We start from the raw sequence: 18697 nt of genomic DNA on the forward strand, positions 1-18697 counted from the left end.
CTCTCTCTCTCTCTCTCTCTCTCTCTCTCTGACCTATTGCTCTCGCCCTGTCTGTCTCCTCTCTATACCTGTCTCTCTCTCTCTCTCTCTCTCTCTCTCTCTGACCTATTGCTCTCTCCTGTCTGTCTCCTCTCTATACCTGTCTCTCTCTCTCTGACCTCTCACTCTCTCCCTGTCTGTCTCCTCTCTATACCTGTCTCTCTCTCTCTCTCTCTCTCTCTCTCTCTCTCTCTCTCTCTCTCTCTCTCTCTCTCTCTCTCTCTCTCTCTCTCTCTCTGACCTATTGCTCTCGCCTGTCTGTCTCCTCTCTATACCTGTCTCTTTTTCTCTCTCTCTCTCTCTCTCTCTCTCTCTCTCTCTCTCTCTCTCTCTCTCTCTCTCTCTGACCTATTGCTCTCGCCCTGTCTGTCTCCTCTCTATACCTGTCTCTCTCTGTCTCTGACCTCTCACTCTCTCCCTGTCTGTCTCCTCTCTATACCTGTCTCTCTCTGTCTCTCTCTGACCTCTCACTCTCTCCCTGTCTGTCTCCTCTCTATACCTGTCTCTCTCTCTCTCTCTCTCTCTGACCTATTGCTCTCTCCCTGTCTGTCTCCTCTCTATACCTGTATCTCTCTCTTTCTCTCTCTGACCTCTCACTCTCTCCCTGTCTGTCTCCTCTCTACACCTGTCTCTCTCTCTCTCTCTCTGACCTATTGCTCTCTCCCTGTCTGTCTCCTCTCTATACCTGTCTCTCTCTCTCTGACCTATTGCTCTCTCCCTGTCTGTCTCCTCTCTATACCTGTCTCTCTCTCTCTCTCTCTCTGACCTATTGCTCTCACCCTGTCTGTTTCCACTCTCTCTCCTTCTCTCTGTTGATATTGAACACACTGTCTTACCCTGTCTTGATCATTCTCATCTTCCCTCTCCCCAACCTCTAAGGTCTCTCTCTCTCTTTCCCTCTGGTACATACAGTAATGTATGTCTGTTTATAGCTGCTGCTCATTAGCTGGGGCCTAGGTGAAGGCTAACTCAACAGTGTGTAATATCACAAACCCCAGGGCTTTCCTGTGTACCCTCCTCCCCTTTCCCCCGTTATCTCTGCCACCCTCTCTACCTCTCTCTTTCTCTCCCAGTCTCCATCTCTACCTCTCTCTTCCTCCGCCGCTATATCTTTCTCTTCCTCCCCCTCTCTATCTTTCTCTTCCTCCCCCTCTCTATCTTTCTCTTCCTCCCCTCTCTATCTTTCTCTTCCTCCCCCTCTCTATCTTTCTCTTCCTCCGCCGCTATATCTTTCTCTTCCTCCCCCTCTCTATCTCTCTCTTCCTCTGCTGCTATATCTTTCTCTTCCTCTGCCGCTTTATCTTTCTCTTACTCCTCCTCTCTATCTTTCTCTTCCTCCGCCGCTATATCTTTCTCTTCCTCTGCCGCTATATCTTTCTCTTCCTCCTCCTCTCTATCTTTCTCTTCCTCCGCCACTATATCTTTCTCTTCCTCTGCCGCTATATCTTTCTCTTCCTCCTCCTCTCTATCTTTCTCTTCCTCCGCCGCTATATCTTTCTCTTCCTCCCCCTCTCTATCTTTCTCTTCCTCCCCCTCTCTATCTTTCTCTTCCTCCCCTCTCTATCTTTCTCTTCCTCCCCCTCTCTATCTCTCTCTTCCTCTGTCGCTATATCTTTCTCTTCCTCCCCATCTCTATCTCTCTCTTCCTCTGCCGCTATATCTTTCTCTTCCTCCCCCTCTCTATCTCTCTCTTCCTCTGCCGCTATATCTTTCTCTTCCTCCCCATCTCTATCTCTCTCTTCCTCTGCCGGTATCCACTTTCTCTTCCTCCCCCTCTCTATCCCTCTCTTCCTCTGCCGCTATATCTTTCTCTTCCTCCCCCTCTCTATCTCTCTCTTCCTCTGCCGTTAGTTCTCTTCCCCCCTCTCTATCCCTCTCTTCCTCTGCCTCTATATCTTTCTCTTCCTCCCCCTCTCTATCTCTCTCTTCCTCTGCCGCTAAATCTTTCTCTTCCTCCCCCCTCTCTATCTCTCTCTTCCTCTGCCGCTAAATCTTTCTCTTCCTCCCCCTCTGTCTCTCTCTCTTCCTCCCCCTCTCTATCTCTCTCTTCCTCTGCCGCTATACCTTTCTATTCCTCCCCCTCTCTATCTCTCTCTTCCTCTGCCGCTATATCTTTCTCTTCCTCCCCCTCTCTATCTCTCTCTTCCTCTGCCGCTATATCTTCTTCTTCCTCCCCCTCTGTATCGCTCTCTTCCCCCCCCTCTCTATCTCTCTTTCCTCTGCCCTATACCTTTCTCTTCCTCCCCCTCTCTCTCTCTCTTTCTCTGACCGCTATATCTTTCTCTTCCTCCCCCTCTCTATCTCTCTCTTCCTCTGCCGCTATATCTTTCTCTTCCTCCCCCTCTCTATCTCTCTCTTCCTCTGCCGCTATATCTTTCTCTTCCTCCCCCTCTCTATCTCTCTCTTCCTCTGCCGCTATATCTTTCTCTTCCTCCCCCTCTCTATCTCTCTCTTCCTCTGCCGCTATATCTTTCTCTTCCTCTGCCGCTATATCTTTCTCTTCCTCTGCCGCTATATCTTTCTCTTCCTCCCCCTCTCTATCTCTCTCTTCCTCTGCCGCTATATCTTTCTTCCTCTGACCTATATCTTTCTCTTCCTCTGCCGCCTATATCTTTCTCTTCCTCCCCCTCTCTATCTTTCTCTTCCTCCCCCTCTCTGTCTCTCTCTTCCTCTGTCGCTATATCTTTCTCTTCCTCTGCCGCTATATCTTTCTCTTCCTCCCCCTCTCTATCTCTCTCTTCCTCTGCCGCTATATCTTTCTCTTCCTCCCCCTCTGTATCTATCTCTTCCTCCCCCTCTCTATCTCTCTCTTCCTCTGCCGCTATATCTTTTTCTTCCTCTGCCGCTATATCATTCTCTTCCTCCTCCTCTCTATCTTTCTCTTCCTCCGCCACTATATCTTTCTCTTCCTCTGCCGCTATATCTTTCTCTTCCTCCTCCTCTCTATCTTTCTCTTCCTCCGCCGCTATATCTTTCTCTTCCTCCCCCTCTCTATCTTTCTCTTCCTCCTCCTCTCTATATTTCTCTTCCTCTGCTGCTATATCTTTCTCTTCCTCCCCCTCTCTATCTTTCTCTTCCTCCCCCTCTCTATCTTTCTCTTCCTCCCCCTCTCTATCTCTCTCTTCCTCTGTCGCTATATCTTTCTCTTCCTCCCCATCTCTATCTCTCTCTTCCTCTGCCGCTATATCTTTCTTTTCCTCCCCCTCTCTATCTCTCTCTTCCTCTGCCATATATCTCTATCTCTCTCTTCCTATGCCGTTATACCTTTCTCTTCCTCCCCCCTCTTCTCTTCCTCTGCCGCTATATCTTTCTCTTCCTCCCCCTCTCTATCTCTCTCTTCCTCTGCCGTTATACCTTTCTCTTCCTCCTTCCTCTCTTCCTCTGCCTCTATATCTTTCTCTTCCTCCCCTCCTCTCTCTTCCTCTGCCGCTAAATCTTTCTCTTCCTCCCCTCTCTATCTCTCTTCCTCTGCCGCTAAATCTTTCTCTTCCTCCCCTCTGTCTCTCTCTCTTCCTCCCCCTCTCTCCTCTCTTCCTCTGCCGCTATACCTTTCTTTCCTCCCCCTTCTATCTCTCTCTTCCTCTGCCGCTATATCTTTCTCTTCCTCCCCCTCTCTATCTCTCTCTTCCTCTGCCGCTATATCTTATTCTTCCTCCCCCTTCCTCTCTTCCTCCCCTCTCTATCTCTCTCTTCCTCTGCCGCTATATCTTCTCTTCCTCCCCTCTCTCTCTCTCTTTCTCTGACCGCTATATCTTTCTCTTCCTCCCCCTCTCTATCTCTCTCTTCCTCTGCCGTTATATCTTTCTCTTCCTCCCCCTCACTATCTCCTTCCTCTGCTATATCTTTCTCTTCCTCCCCTCTATCTCTCTCTTCCTCTGTCGCTATATCTTTCTCTTCCTCCCCCTCTCTATCTCTCTCTTCTTCCTCTGCCATATATCCTTCTCTTCCTCTGCCGCTATATCTTTCTCTTCCTCTGCCGCTATATCTTTCTCTTCCTCTGTCTCTCTATCTCTCTCTTCCTCTGCCGCTATATCTTTCTCTTCCTCTGCCTATATCTTTCTCTTCCTCTGCCGCTATATCTTTCTCTTCCTCCCCCTCTCTATCTCTCTCTTCCTCTGTCGCTATATCTTTCTCTTCCTCTGCCGCTATATCTTTCTCTTCCTCCCCCTCTCTATCTCTCTCTTCCTCTGCCGCTATATCTTTCTCTTCCTCCCCCTCTGTATCTATCTCTTCCTCCCCCTCTCTATCTCTCTCTTCCTCTGTAAAATCTCTTTCTCTTCCTCTGCCGCTATATCTTTCTCTTCCTCCCCCCTCTCTATCTCTCTCTTCCCTATCTGATACCTTTCTCTTCCTCCCCCTCTCTATCCCTCTCTTCCTCTGCCGCTATATCTTTCTCTTCCTCCCCCTCTCTATCTCTCTCTTCCTCTGCCGTTATACCTTTCTCTTCCTCCCCCTCTCTATCCCTCTCTCTTCCTCTGCCTCTATATCTTTCTCTTCCTCCCCTCTATCTCTCTCTTCCTCTGCCGCTAAATCTTTCTCTTCCTCCCCCTCTCTATCTCTCTCTTCCTCTGACCGCTAAATCTTTCTCTTCTCCCCCTCTGTCTCTCTCTCTTCCTCCCCCTCTCTATCTCTCTCTTCCTCTGCCGCTATACCTTTCTCTTCCTCCCCCCTCTCTATCTCTCTCTTCCTCTGCCGCTATATCTTTCTCTTCCTCCCCTCTCTATCTCTCTCTTCCTCTGCCTCTATATCTTATTCTTCCTCCCCCTCTGTATCTCTCTTCCTCCCCCTCTCTATCTCTCTCTTCCTCTGCCGCTATACCTTTCTCTTCCTCCCCCTCTCTCTCTCTTTCTCTGACCGCTATATCTTTCTCTTCCTCCCCTCTCTATCTCTCTCTTCCTCTGCCGCTATATCTTTCTCTTCCTCCCCCACTATCTCTCTCTTCCCGCTATATCTTTCTCTTCCCTCCCCCTCTCTATCTCTCTCTTCCTCTGCCATCTCTCTTCCTCCCCCCTCTCTATCTCTCTCTTCCTCTGCCGCTATATCCTTCTCTTCCTCTGCCGCTATATCTTTCTCTTCCTCTGCCGCTATATCTTTCTCTTCCTCCCCCTCTCTATCTCTCTCTTCCTCTGCCCTATATCTTTCTCTTCCTCTGACGCTATATCTTTTTCTTCCTCTGCCGCTATATCTTTCTCCTCCCCCTCTCTATCTCTCTCTTCCTCTGTCGCTATATCTTTTCTTCCTCTGCTATCTTTCTCTTCCTCCCCTCTCTATCTCTCTCTTCCTCTGCCGCTATATCTTTCTCTTCCTCCCCCTCTGTATCTATCTCTTCCTCCCCCTCTCTATCTCTCTCTTCCTCTGTCGCTATATCTTTCTCTTCCTCTGCCGCTATATCTTTCTCTTCTCCCCCCTCTCTATCTCTCTCTTCTCTGCATCTTCTTTCTCTTCCTCCCCCTGTATCTATCTCTTCCTCCCCTCTCTATCTCTCTCTTCCTCCGCCGCTATATCTTTCTTCCTCCCCCTCTCTATCTTTCTCTTCTCCCCCTCTCTATCTTTCTCTTCCTCCCCCTCTCTATCTCTCTCTTCCTCTGCCGCTAAATCTTTCTCTTCCTCCCCCTCTGTCTCTCTCTCTTCCTCCCCCTCTCTCTATCTCTCTCTTCCTCTGCTATACCTTTCTTCTTCCCCCTCTCTATCTCTCTTCCCTCTGCCGCTATATCTTTCTCTTCCTCCCCCTCTCTATCTCTCTCTTCCTCTGCCGCTATATCTTATTCTTCCTCCCCCTCTGTTCCTCTCTTCCTCCCCCTCTCTATCTCTCTCTTCCTCTGCCATATACCTTTCTCTTCCTCCCCCCTCTCTCTCTCTCTTTCCTCTGACCGCTATATCTTTCTCTTCCTCCCCCTCTCTATCTCTCTCTTCCTCTGCCGCTATATCTTTCTCTTCCTCCCCCTCTCTATCTCTCTCTTCCTCTGCCGCTATATCTTTCTCTTCCTCCCCCTCTCTATCTCTCTCTTCCTCTGCCGCTATATCTTTCTCTTCCTCCCCCTCTCTATCTCTCTCTTCCTCTGCCGCTATATCTTTCTCTTCCTCTGCCGCTATATCTTTCTCTTCCTCTGCCGCTATATCTTTCTCTTCCTCCCCCTCTCTATCTCTCTCTTCCTCTGCCGCTATATCTTTCTCTTCCTCTGACGCTATATCTTTCTCTTCCTCTGCCGCTATATCTTTCTCTTCCTCCCCCTCTCTATCTTTCTCTTCCTCCCCCTTGTCTCTCTCTCTCCTCTGTCGCTATATCTTTCTCTTCCTCTGCCGCTATATCTTTCTCTTCCTCCCCCTCTCTATCTCTCTCTTCCTCTGCCGCTATATCTTTCTCTTCCTCCCCCCTCTGTATCTATCTCTTCCTCCCCCTCTCTATCTCTCTTCTTCCTCTGCCGCTATATCTTTTCTTCCTCTGCCGCTATATCATTCTCCCCCTCTGTCCTCTCTATCTTTCTCTTCCTCCGCCACTATATCTTTCTCTTCCTCTGCCGCTATATCTTTCTCTTCCTCCTCCTCTCTATCTTTCTCTTCCTCCGCCGCTATATCTTTCTCTTCCTCCCCCTCTCTATCTTTCTCTTCCTCCTCCTCTCTATCTTTCTCTTCCTCTGCTGCTATATCTTTCTCTTCCTCCCCCTCTCTATCTTTCTCTTCCTCCCCCTCTCTATCTTTCTCTTCCTCCCCCTCTCTATCTCTCTCTTCCTCTGTCCTATACCTTTCTCTTCCCCTCCCCCCTCTCTATCTCTCTCTTCCTCTGCCGCTATATCTTTCTCTTCCTCCCCCCTCTCTATCTCTCTCTTCCTCTGCCGCAATATCTTATTCTTCCTCCCCCCTCTGTCTCTCTTCCTCCCCCTCTCTATCTCTCTCTTCCTCTGCCGCTATACCTTTCTCTTCCTCCCCCTCTCTCTCTCTCTCTTTCTCTGACCGCTATATCTTTCTCTTCCTCCCCCTCTCTATCTCTCTCTTCCTCTGCCGCTATATCTTTCTCTTCCTCCCCTCACTATCTCTCTCTTCCTCTGCCGCTATATCTTTCTCTTCCTCCCCCTCTCTATCTCTCTCTTCCTCTGCCGCTATATCTTTCTCTTCCTCCCCCTCTCTATCTCTCTCTTCCTCTGCCGCTATATCCCTTCTCTTCCTCTGTCCTATCTTTCTCTTCCTCTGTATATCTTTCTCTTCCTCCCCCTCTCTATCTCTCTCTTCCTCTGCCGCTATATCTTTCTCTTCCTCTGACCCTATATCTCTCTTCCTCTGCCGCTATATCTTTCTCTTCCTCCCCTCTCTATCTCTCTCTTCCTCTGTCGCTATATCTTTCTCTTCCTCTGCCGCTATATCTTTCTTCCTCCCCCTCTCTATCTCTCTCTTCCTCTGCCGCTATATCTTTCTCTTCCTCCCCCTCTGTATCTATCTCTTCCCCCCCTCTCTATCTCTTCCTCTGTCGCTATATCTTTCTCTTCCTCTGCCGCTATATCTTTCTCTTCCTCCCCCTCTCTATCTCTCTCTTCCTCTGCCGCTATATCTTTCTCTTCCTCCCCCCTCTGTTCTATCTCTTCCTCCCCTCTATCTCTCTCTTCCTCCGCCGCTATATCTTTTCTTCCTCCCCCTCTCTATCTTTCTCTTCCTCCCTCTCTATCTTTCTCTTCCTCCCCCTCTCTATCTCTCTCTTCCTCTGCTAAATCTTTCTCTTCCTCCCCCTCTGTCTCTCTCTTTCCTCCCCTCTCTATCTCTCTCTTCCTCTGCCGCTATACCTTTCTATTCCTCCCCCTCTCTATCTCTCTCTTCCTCTGCCGCTATATCTTTCTCTTCCTCCCCTCTCTATCTCTCTCTTCCTCTGCAGCTATATCTTATTCTTCCTCCCCCTCTGTATCGCTCTCTTCCTCCCCCTCTCTATCTCTCTCTTCCTCTGCCGCTATACCTTTCTCTTCCTCCCCCTCTCTCTCTCTCTTTCTCTGACCGCTATATCTTTCTCTTCCTCCCCCTCTCTATCTCTCTCTTCCTCTGCCGCTATATCTTTCTCTTCCTCCCCCCTCTCTATCTCTCTCTCTTCCTCTGCCGCTATATCTTTCTCTTCCTCCCCCTCTCTATCTCTCTTCCTCTGCCGCTATATCTTTCTCTTCCTCCCCCTCTCTATCTCTCTCTTCCTCTGCTGCTATATCTTTCTCTTCCTCTGCCGCTATATCTTTCTCTTCCTCTGCCTATATCTTTCTCTTCCTCCCCCCTCTCTATCTCTCTCTTCCTCTGCCGCTATATCTTTCTCTTCCTCTGACCTTTCTCTTCCTCTGCCGCTATATCTTTCTCTTCCTCCCCCTCTCTATCTTTCTCTTCCTCCCCCTCTCTGTCTCTCTCTTCCTCTGTCGCTATATCTTTCTCTTCCTCTGCCGCTATATCTTTCTCTTCCTCCCCCTCTCTATCTCTCTCTTCCTCTGCCGCTATATCTTTCTCTTCCTCCCCCTCTGTATCTATCTCTTCCTCCCCCTCTCTATCTCTCTCTTCCTCTGCCGCTATATCTTTTTCTTCCTCTGCCGCTATATCATTCTCTTCCTCCTCCTCTCTATCTTTCTCTTCCTCCGCCACTATATCTTTCTCTTCCTCTGCCGCTATATCTTTCTCTTCCTCCTCCTCTCTATCTTTCTTTCCTCCCCTCTCTATCTTTCTATATCTTTCTCTTCCTCCCCCTCTCTATCTTTCTCTTCCTCCTCCTCTCTATATTTCTCTTCCTCTGCTGCTATATCTTTCTCTTCCTCCCCCTCTCTATCTTTCTCTTCCTCCCCCTCTCTATCTTTCTCTTCCTCCCCCTCTCTATCTCTCTCTTCCTCTGTCGCTATATCTTTCTTTTCCTCCCCATCTCTATCTCTCTCTTCCTCTGCCGCTATATCTTTCTCTTCCTCCCCCTCTCTATCTCTCTCTTCCTCTGCCGCTATATCTTTCTCTTCCTCCCCATCTCTATCTCTCTCTTCCTATGCCGTTATACCTTTCTCTTCCTCCCCCTCTCTATCCCTCTCTTCCTCTGCCGCTATATCTTTCTCTTCCTCCCCCTCTCTATCTCTCTCTTCCTCTGCCGTTATACCTTTCTCTTCCTCCCCCTCTCTATCCCTCTCTTCCTCTGCCTCTATATCTTTCTCTTCCTCCCCCTCTATATCTCTCTCTTCCTCTGCCGCTAAATCTTTCTCTTCCTCCCCTCTCTCTATCTCTCTCTTCCTCTGCCGCTAAATCTTTCTCTTCCTCCCCCTCTGTCTCTCTCTTTCCTCCCCCTCTCTATCTCTCTCTTCCTCTGCCTATACCTTTCTCTTCCTCCCCTCTCTATCTCTCTCTTCCTCTGCCGCTATATCTTTCTCTTCCTCCCCTCTCTATCTCTCTCTTCCTCTGCCGCTATATCTTATTCTTCCTCCCCCTCTGTATCGCTCTCTTCCTCCCCTCTCTATCTCTCTCTTCCTCTGCTCTACTATACCTTTCTCTTCCTCCCCTCTCTCTCTCTCTTTCTCTGACCACTATATCTTTCTCTTCCTCCCCCCTCTCTATCTCTCTCTTCCTCTGCCGCTATATCTTTCTCTTCCTCCCCCTCACTATCTCTCTCTTCCTCTGCCGCTATATCTTTCTCTTCCTCCCCCTCTCTATCTCTCTCTTCCTCTGCCGCTATATCTTTCTCTTCCTCCCCTCTCTATCTCTCTCTTCCTCTGCCGATATCCTTCTCTTCCTCTGCCGCTATATCTTTCTCTTCCTCTGCCGCTATATCTTTCTCTTCCTCCCCTCTCTATCTCTTTCCTCTGCCGCTATATCTTTCTCTTCCTCTGGCCTTCTTTTTCTCTTCCTCTGCTATATCTTTCTCTTCCTCCCCTCTCTATCTTTCTCTTCCTCCCCTCTCTATCTCTCTCTTCCTCTGTCGCTATATCTTTCTCTTCCTCTGCCGCTATATCTTTCTCTTCCTCCCCCTCTCTATCTCTCTCTTCCTCTGCATATATCTTTCTCTTCCTCCCCTCTGTATCTATCTCTTCCTCCCCCTCTCTATCTCTCTCTTCCTCTGTCGCTATATCTTTCTCTTCCTCTGCCGCTATATCTTTCTCTTCCTCCCCTCTCTATCTCTCTCTTCCTCTGCCGCTATATCTTTCTCTTCCTCCCCTCTGTATCTATCTCTTCCTCCCCCTCTCTATCTCTCTCTTCCTCCCATGCTATATCTTTTCTTCCTCCCCCTCTCTATCTTTCTCTTCCTCCCCCTCTCTATCTTTCTCTTCCTCCCCCTCTCTATCTCTCTCTTCCTCTGCCGCTATATCTTTCTCTTCCTCCCCATCTCTATCTCTCTCTTCCTATGCCGTTATACCTTTCTCTTCCTCCCCCTCTCTATCCCTCTCTTCCTCTGCCGCTATATCTTTCTCTTCCTCCCCCTCTCTATCTCTCTCTTCCTCTGCCGTTATACCTTTCTCTTCCTCCCCCTCTCTATCCCTCTCTTCCTCTGCCTCTATATCTTTCTCTTCCTCCCCCTCTATATCTCTCTCTTCCTCTGCCGCTAAATCTTTCTCTTCCTCCCCCTCTCTATCTCTCTCTTCCTCTGCCGCTAAATCTTTCTCTTCCTCCCCCTCTGTCTCTCTCTCTTCCTCCCCCTCTCTATCTCTCTCTTCCTCTGCCGCTATACCTTTCTCTTCCTCCCCCTCTCTATCTCTCTCTTCCTCTGCCGCTATATCTTTCTCTTCCTCCCCCTCTCTATCTCTCTCTTCCTCTGCCGCTATATCTTATTCTTCCTCCCCCTCTGTATCGCTCTCTTCCTCCCCCTCTCTATCTCTCTCTTCCTCTGCCGCTATACCTTTCTCTTCCTCCCCCTCTCTCTCTCTCTTTCTCTGACCGCTATATCTTTCTCTTCCTCCCCCTCTCTATCTCTCTCTTCCTCTGCCGCTATATCTTTCTCTTCCTCCCCCTCACTATCTCTCTCTTCCTCTGCCGCTATATCTTTCTCTTCCTCCCCCTCTCTATCTCTCTCTTCCTCTGCCGCTATATCTTTCTCTTCCTCCCCCTCTCTATCTCTCTCTTCCTCTGCCGCTATATCCTTCTCTTCCTCTGCCGCTATATCTTTCTCTTCCTCTGCCGCTATATCTTTCTCTTCCTCCCCCTCTCTATCTCTCTCTTCCTCTGCCGCTATATCTTTCTCTTCCTCTGACGCTATATCTTTCTCTTCCTCTGCCGCTATATCTTTCTCTTCCTCCCCCTCTCTATCTTTCTCTTCCTCCCCCTCTCTATCTCTCTCTTCCTCTGTCGCTATATCTTTCTCTTCCTCTGCCGCTATATCTTTCTCTTCCTCCCCCTCTCTATCTCTCTCTTCCTCTGCCGCTATATCTTTCTCTTCCTCCCCCTCTGTATCTATCTCTTCCTCCCCCTCTCTATCTCTCTCTTCCTCTGTCGCTATATCTTTCTCTTCCTCTGCCGCTATATCTTTCTCTTCCTCCCCCTCTCTATCTCTCTCTTCCTCTGCCGCTATATCTTTCTCTTCCTCCCCCTCTGTATCTATCTCTTCCTCCCCCTCTCTATCTCTCTCTTCCTCCGCCGCTATATCTTTTCTTCCTCCCCCTCTCTATCTTTCTCTTCCTCCCCCTCTCTATCTTTCTCTTCCTCCCCCTCTCTATCTCTCTCTTCCTCTGCCGCTATATATTTCTCTTCCTCCCCCTCTCTATCTTTCTCTTCCTCCGCCGCTATATATTTCTCTTCCTCCCCCTCTCTATCTTTCTCTTCCTCCCCCTCTCTATCTTTCTCTTCCTCCCCCTCTCTATCTTTCTCTTCCTCCCCCTCTCTATCTTTCTCTTCCTCCCCCTCTCTATCTTTCTCTTCCTCCGCCGCTATATCTTTCTCTTCCTCCCCCTCTCTATCTTTCTCTTCCTCCCCATCTTTCTCTTCCTCCCCCTCTCTATCTTTCTCTTCCTCCCCCTCTCTATCTTTCTCTTCCTCCCCCTCTCTATCTTTCTCTTCCTCCCCCTCTCTATCTTTCTCTTCCTCCCCCTCTCTATCTTTCTCTTACTCCTCCTCTCTATCTTTCTCTTCCTCCCCCTCTCTATCTTTCTCTTCCTCTCTTCCCAGGAACCCCTCAGGGGTGTGTGCTTAGTCCCCTCCTGTACTCAATGTTTACCCACAACTGCTTGGCTGTGCATGACTCCAACACCATCATTAAGTTTGCAGATGACACGACGGTTGTAGGCCTGATAACAGATGATGATGAGACAGCCTATAGGGAGGAGGTCAGATACCTGGCAATGTGGTGCCAGGACAACAACCCTCCCTCAACATCAGCTCAAAGGAGCTGATTGTGGACTATAGGAAACGGAGGGCTGAGCACGCCCCCATCCACATCGACAGGGCTGAAGTGGAGCGGATCGGGAGCTTCAAGTTCCTGGGTGTCCACATCACTATCATGGGCCAAACACAACAATACAGTCGTGAAGAGGGCACGACAATGCCTCTTCCCCTTAGGAGGCTGAAAATATTTGGCATGGGCCATCAGATCCTCAAATATTTATACAGCTGAACCATTGGGAGCATCTTGACTGACTACATCACCACTTGGTATGGCAACAGCTTGGCATCCAACAGCAAGGTGCTACAGAGGGTAGTGTGTATGGCCCAGTAAATCACTGGGGCCAAGCTCACTGCATCAAGGACCTCTATACCAGGTGGTGTCAGAGGAAGGCCCTAAAAAATGTTCAAGACTCCAACGACCCAAGTCATAGACTGTTCTTTCCTCTACCGCACGACAAGCAGTACTGATGCACCAAAATCTCCAGCTACAATAAATGCGGCCTCAGGATATGTGTTTTCCAGTTTGCCCAAAGCCCAGTACCTTGAGGGCCGTTGTGGTGTTGGCTTGAGTGGAACTATACACTTCTGTTACTATAACCAAAGAGAATTCTCTTGGGAGGTAATCGGGTCAACATTTGATTGTGAGATATTCTAGGTCAGGTGAACAAAAGGACTTGAGTTCCTGTACGTTAATCATAAAGCATACACCACACCTTTCTTCTTCCTGGAGAGGTCTTTGTTCCTGTCTGCACGATGTACTGAGAACACTGCTGGCTGTATGGACTGAGACAATATATCTGGAGAGAGTCCTGATTCCGTGAAACAGAGTATGTTACAGTCCCTGATGGTCTCTCTGGAAGGAGATCCTCGCCATGAGCTTGTTTACTTTATTGTCCAAGGACTGAACATTAGCGAGTAAAATACTCGGAAGTGGTGGATGGTGTGCACGCCTCCCGAGTCGGACTAGAAGTCTACTCCAAATATCTCTTCTCCATTGGCGGCATCTTGGAGCAGCCTCTGGGATAAGTTTAATTGCCCTGGATCAATCGTATTTCTGGCTGTAATTCTGGTAAGTTACCGCCGCTCTGATATCCACAAGTTATTTCTGGCTCTATGTAATAACACAAAAAACATTCTGTGCTGGGACAATGTTCTGGGACAATAAAAGGCCATTCTAGAATGTGCAGTTTTGTCACACATCACAATGCCACAGAGTTTTGAGGGAGCGTGCAATTGGCATGCTGTCTGCAGGAATGTCCACCAGAGCTGTTGCCAGATAATTGAATGTTAATTCTACCATAAGCTGCCTCCCATGTAATTTTAGGAAATTTGACAGTACATCCAACTGGCCTCATAATCATGTGTAACCACGCTAGCCCAGGACCTCCACATCCGGCTTCTTCACCTGCGGGATCTGAGACCAGCCACCCGGACAGCTGAGGAGTAATTCTATCTTTAATAAACCCCTTTTGTCGGGAAAAACTCATTCTGATTGGCTGGGCCTGGCTCCCCAGTGGGTGTGCCGATGTCCTCCCAGGCACCCCTGCTCAGTCATGTAAAATCAATAGATTAGGGCCAATTGACTGATTACCTTATTAAACTGTAACTAAACTGTAACTTATTAAACTGTAATTAAAACCATTGAAATTGTTGCATGTTGTGTTTATATTTTTGTTCAGTATGATTTAAGAAATCTGTTCCCAAGTATTCCCACCCATAATAGAGAGACACATGATCATATACAAATATAACCAAGGTTTGAAATGATTATGTTTTATTCAAACATTATATCTGTTTGGGATTCTTGCGGTCAATTTGAAGTCTGCAAATGATTTGTAATTATGTTCTGGCCCCCCGACCATCAGGTCCATAAAAATAAATGGTCCCACAGCTGAATCTAGTTGATGATCCCTGGTCTAATGGAACAGTATGATGTGAACACTGTATATTTAGAGACACGAAGAAGGAGAGGGACACAACTAGTTGATGTTTTTTTAGCTGCTGTCTGTTCAATCTGCAATCGGACACAGAAGTGTAACTAAGAGCTCCAAAATAATGAGCAAAGGAAAGGCCATTGATGCATCAAATATAGTGTGTGTGTGTGAGAACTCTGACCCCTTGGTGAATGTACCGCCCACTAAATGTGTATGCTCACCCACAGGGACCAGCAGAGGTCAGGCCAGTCCAGTCTTGAATCCATTCCAATTCATTTACTTACTGTTTACACATTCAACTCCACAAATGTGTCCCTCTCTCTCCACCACCTCTCTCCCCTCTCGCTCTCTGTCCTTTCCCCCTCTCTCCACCTTTCCCCCACTCACCCCTCACCTGCCCCTCCCCCCACCCAACCCACCCCACCCCCACCCCACCCTCCCCCAACCCAACCCCACCCCACCCTCCCCCACCCAACCCCCCCACCCCAACCCAACCCCACCCTCCCCCACCCCAACCCAACCCCACCCTCCCCCACCCCCAACCCCACCCTCCCCCCACACCCAACCCAACCCCACCCCCCCCCCACACCCAACCCAACCCCACCCTCCCCCACAACCCAACCCCACCCCTCCCCCAACCCCAACCCCCCCCCCCCCAACCCCCCACCCTCCCCCCCCACCCCAACCCAACCCCACCCTCCCCACCCAACCCAACCCCACCCTCCCCCACCCCAACCCAACCCCCACCCTCCCCACCCACAACCCAACCCAACCCCACCCTCCCCCCCCACACCCAACCCAACCCCCCTCCCCCACCCCAACCCCAACCCCACCCTCCCCCACACCCAACCCAACCCCACCCTCCCCCCACACCCAACCCAACCCCACCCCCCCCCCCCACCCAACCCCACCCTCCCCCAACCCCACCCTCCCCCACACCCAACCCAACCCCACCCTCCCCCACCCAACCCCAACCCCAACCCCACCCTCCCCCCACCCCCAACCCAACCCCACCCCACCCCCCACCCACCCAACCCCACCCTCCCCCCCCACCCAACCCAACCCCCACCCTCCCCCCACACCCAACCCAACCCCACCCTCCCCCCACACCCAACCCAACCCCACCCCTCCCCCACCCAACCCAACCCCACCCTCCCCCCACACCCAACCCAACCCCACCCTCCCCCACACCCAACCCCACCCTCCCCCACACCCCACCCCACCCTCCCCCCACACCCAACCCAACCCCACCCTCCCCCCCCAACCCAGCCCCACCCAACCCCCCCCACCCAACCCAACCCCACCCTCCCCCACACCCAACCAACCCCACCCTCCCCCACACCCCACCCAACCCCACCCTCCCCCCACACCCAACCCAACCCCACCCTCCCCCACACCCAACCCAACCCCACCCTCCCCCACACCCAACCCAACCCCACCCTCCCCCACACCCAACCCAACCCCACCCCCCCCCCACCCACCCAACCCCACCCTCCCCCACCCCAACCCACCCCACCCCTCCCCCACACCCAACCCAACCCCACCCTCCCCACCCACCCAACCCCACCCAACCCCCCAACCCCACCCTCCCCCACACCCAACCCAACCCCACCCAACCCCACCCTCCCCCACACCCAACCCAACCCCACCCCTCCCCAACCCCCCCACCCTCCCCCCCCCACCCAACCCCACCCTCTCCCCCACCCCAACCCACCCTCCCCCCACACCCAACCCAACCCCACCCTCCCCCCACCCAACCCAACCCCACCCCTCCCCCACCCCCCCCCAACCCCACCCCCCACCCAACCCAACCCCACCCTCCCCACACCCAACCCAACCCCACCCTCCCCCACACCCAACCCAACCCCACCCTCCCCCACACCCAACCCAACCCCACCCTCCCCCCACACCCAACCCAACCCCACCCTCCCCCACACCCAACCCCAACCCAACCCAACCCCCCCCCCCCACCCACCCAACCCAACCCCACCCTCCCCCCACACCCAACCCAACCCCACCCCCCCCACACCCAACCCAACCCCACCCTCCCCCACCCCCCCACCCTCTCCCCACACCTTCCCCACCCTCCCCCCACACCTTTGTCTGGTGTTCCCCCCACTGGTGACCCATCCCCACCCTCCCCCCACCAGACCCCACCCTCCCCCCACTCCAACCCAGGGCCCTCCCCCCACCCACCCAACCCCACCTCTCCCCAACCCCCCATTCCCCCAACCCACCCCACCCTTCCCATCCTTGGCCCCCACCCCTCTCCCCACACCCACCCAACCCCACCCTCCCCCCCACACCCCAACCCCACCCTCTCCCCCACACCCAACCCAACCCCACCCTCCCCCACACCCAACCCAACCCCACCCTCTCCCCACCCCAACCCAACCCCACCCTCCCCCACACCCAACCCAGCCCCACCCTCCCCCCACCCAACCCAGACCCCACCCCCCAGAGAGAACCCAACCCCACCCTCCCCCCACCCAACCCAACCCCACCCTCCCCCCACACCCAACCCAACCCCCCCTCCCCACACCCAACCCCCACCCTCCCCCACCCCAACCCAACCCCACCCTCCCCCACCCCAACCCAGAGAGAGACCCCTCCCCACACCCAACCCAGAGACCCAGACCCCACCCCACCCCCCCCCACCCAGACCCAAGAACCCCATGATTTAATTACCCTCCCCCACACCCAGGGCACCCTCTCCCCACACCCAGTGAACCCCACCCTTACCCACACCCTGACCCAACCCCACCCTCCCCCCCAACCCAACCCATTCCCCCACAAACCCAGAGATCCCCCCATAGAGCCCCCATGGTCCCCCACACCCAGTGAACCCCACCCTCCCCCCCACACCCAACCCAACCCACCCTCTCCCCAGATGGACCCCAACCCACCCCACCCTCCCCACACACCCCAGATCACAGATTTAATTTGACCCGAACAACCCCATATGGGGCAGGGAACAGAAGGATGGGGGAATTATAGAAAGGAAAGGGGATCAAGAGGTCCAAGGGTGTGTCTCCACCCACTAAACCCTCTAGCAGAGCAACATTATCCCACCCTAAGGATGTTTCAACCCAACTTGGCCCACCCTCCCCATTTCCATTGAACCCCACCCTCCCCACACCCAACCCAGACCCCACCCCTCCCCCCATAAGACCCAACCCAACAGCCTCTCCCCCATTCCCAACCCATCCTAAAACCCCATCCCCCCCCACCCGCCCCCCACCCAACCCCACCCCACCCTCCCCCCACACCCACACCCAACCCCGGGACCCTGGCTCCCCAGGTCCCAACCCAACCCCACCCCTCCCCAGGAGAGGAGATGAAAGAGAGAAGATACCCCAGGATCTTCTCTCTTCACCTTTGTCTGGTGTTGTCCTGGGTGACGATCCATTTGACCAGACAGCTCATCAGGGCTTTGCGTGTGAACCGGGGCTTCTGCCATTTCCCAGACTCCTTCACTCTTCCTGGACTTGGCACTGGAGGAGTGTAAACCGTTGATCACCCAACAGGCTGCCATCCACCACCTTACCATCCTCCTACACACAGAGAGAGAGAGAGAGAGAGAGAGAGAGAGAGAGAAGAGGAGAGAGAGAGAGGAAGAGAGAGAAGAAGTCATGAAGTTTAATTACAGACCTGTAGGGCACTAGGGAGACAGACAGTGGATGATTATTACTGCACACACTGACTATACAAAGCATTGGGGCAAAGGTGAAGGAGAGATGGATAGAGAGGAGTGAGTGAGTGAGTGAGTGGTGTGAGTGAGTGAGTGAGTGAGTGAGTGAGTGAGATGGATGGATGGATGGACGGACAGGGTCATCAGATCACAGATTTAATTTGAGAACAGACATATGGGAGGGAACAGAAGGATGGGGAATTATAGAAAGGAAAGGGGATCAAGAGGGTCCAAGGGTGTGTCTCCACCACTAAACCTAAAGCATAGCAGAGCAACATTATCTCTTTACATAAGGATGTTTCAACAAGGTGCTTGAGCGGTCCAAGGGCATTGTGAAAGTCAGTGTGGATGGATGAGAGATCTGATAAGAGTGATACAGCTCATTCCCAAACGATCCTAAAACGTCTCGCCCCCCACCCGCATGCACACACACACAAACACGGGATTGGCTAGGTCCCTTGGTGATCGAGGGAAGGAGATGAAAGAGAGAAGATACAGGAGCTCTGTTTGCTCTCTGCTGTGTGGGAGGGATGCGAGGGATGACAGGGGGAAAACACAGTGGAGGAGTGTAAACGGCTGTGAGATCCTGGGGGAGTCTGACAACACAGGCACATCCCTTTCTTTATACTGAGAGAGAGAGAGAAGAGATAGAGAGGATGTAAAGGAGTTTGTTCTTGGAAGAATTGAAGTCAATTATCCTAATGAATACTGGGCTATCTAAGCAGGAGCACAGGAC

General features: G+C 51.9%; 2 protein-coding genes and 1 pseudogene across 2 annotated transcripts; all 3 read left to right on the forward strand.

Annotated features, from left to right (window-relative positions):
- Positions 1-953: 953 nt before the first annotated feature.
- Positions 954-1987, forward strand: LOC127911898 (uncharacterized; annotated as a pseudogene).
- Positions 1988-8715: 6728 nt separating this feature from the next.
- Positions 8716-9231, forward strand: LOC127911708 (uncharacterized; the record flags this gene model as incomplete). The annotated part of the gene is made up of 1 exon (XM_052479004.1): positions 8716-9231. A coding segment is annotated over one exon (516 nt), but the record flags the coding sequence as incomplete, so codon positions are not given.
- A 1038-nt stretch (positions 9232-10269) lies between these two features.
- Positions 10270-10958, forward strand: LOC127911707 (uncharacterized; the record flags this gene model as incomplete). Its single annotated transcript, XM_052479002.1, has 1 exon — positions 10270-10958. A coding segment is annotated over one exon (627 nt), but the record flags the coding sequence as incomplete, so codon positions are not given.
- Between the last annotated feature and the right edge of the window lie 7739 nt (positions 10959-18697).

This window comes from Oncorhynchus keta, chromosome 25, assembly GCF_023373465.1.
Source record: "Oncorhynchus keta strain PuntledgeMale-10-30-2019 chromosome 25, Oket_V2, whole genome shotgun sequence".
In the NCBI taxonomy this organism is placed as follows: Eukaryota; Metazoa; Chordata; class Actinopteri; order Salmoniformes; family Salmonidae; genus Oncorhynchus; species Oncorhynchus keta.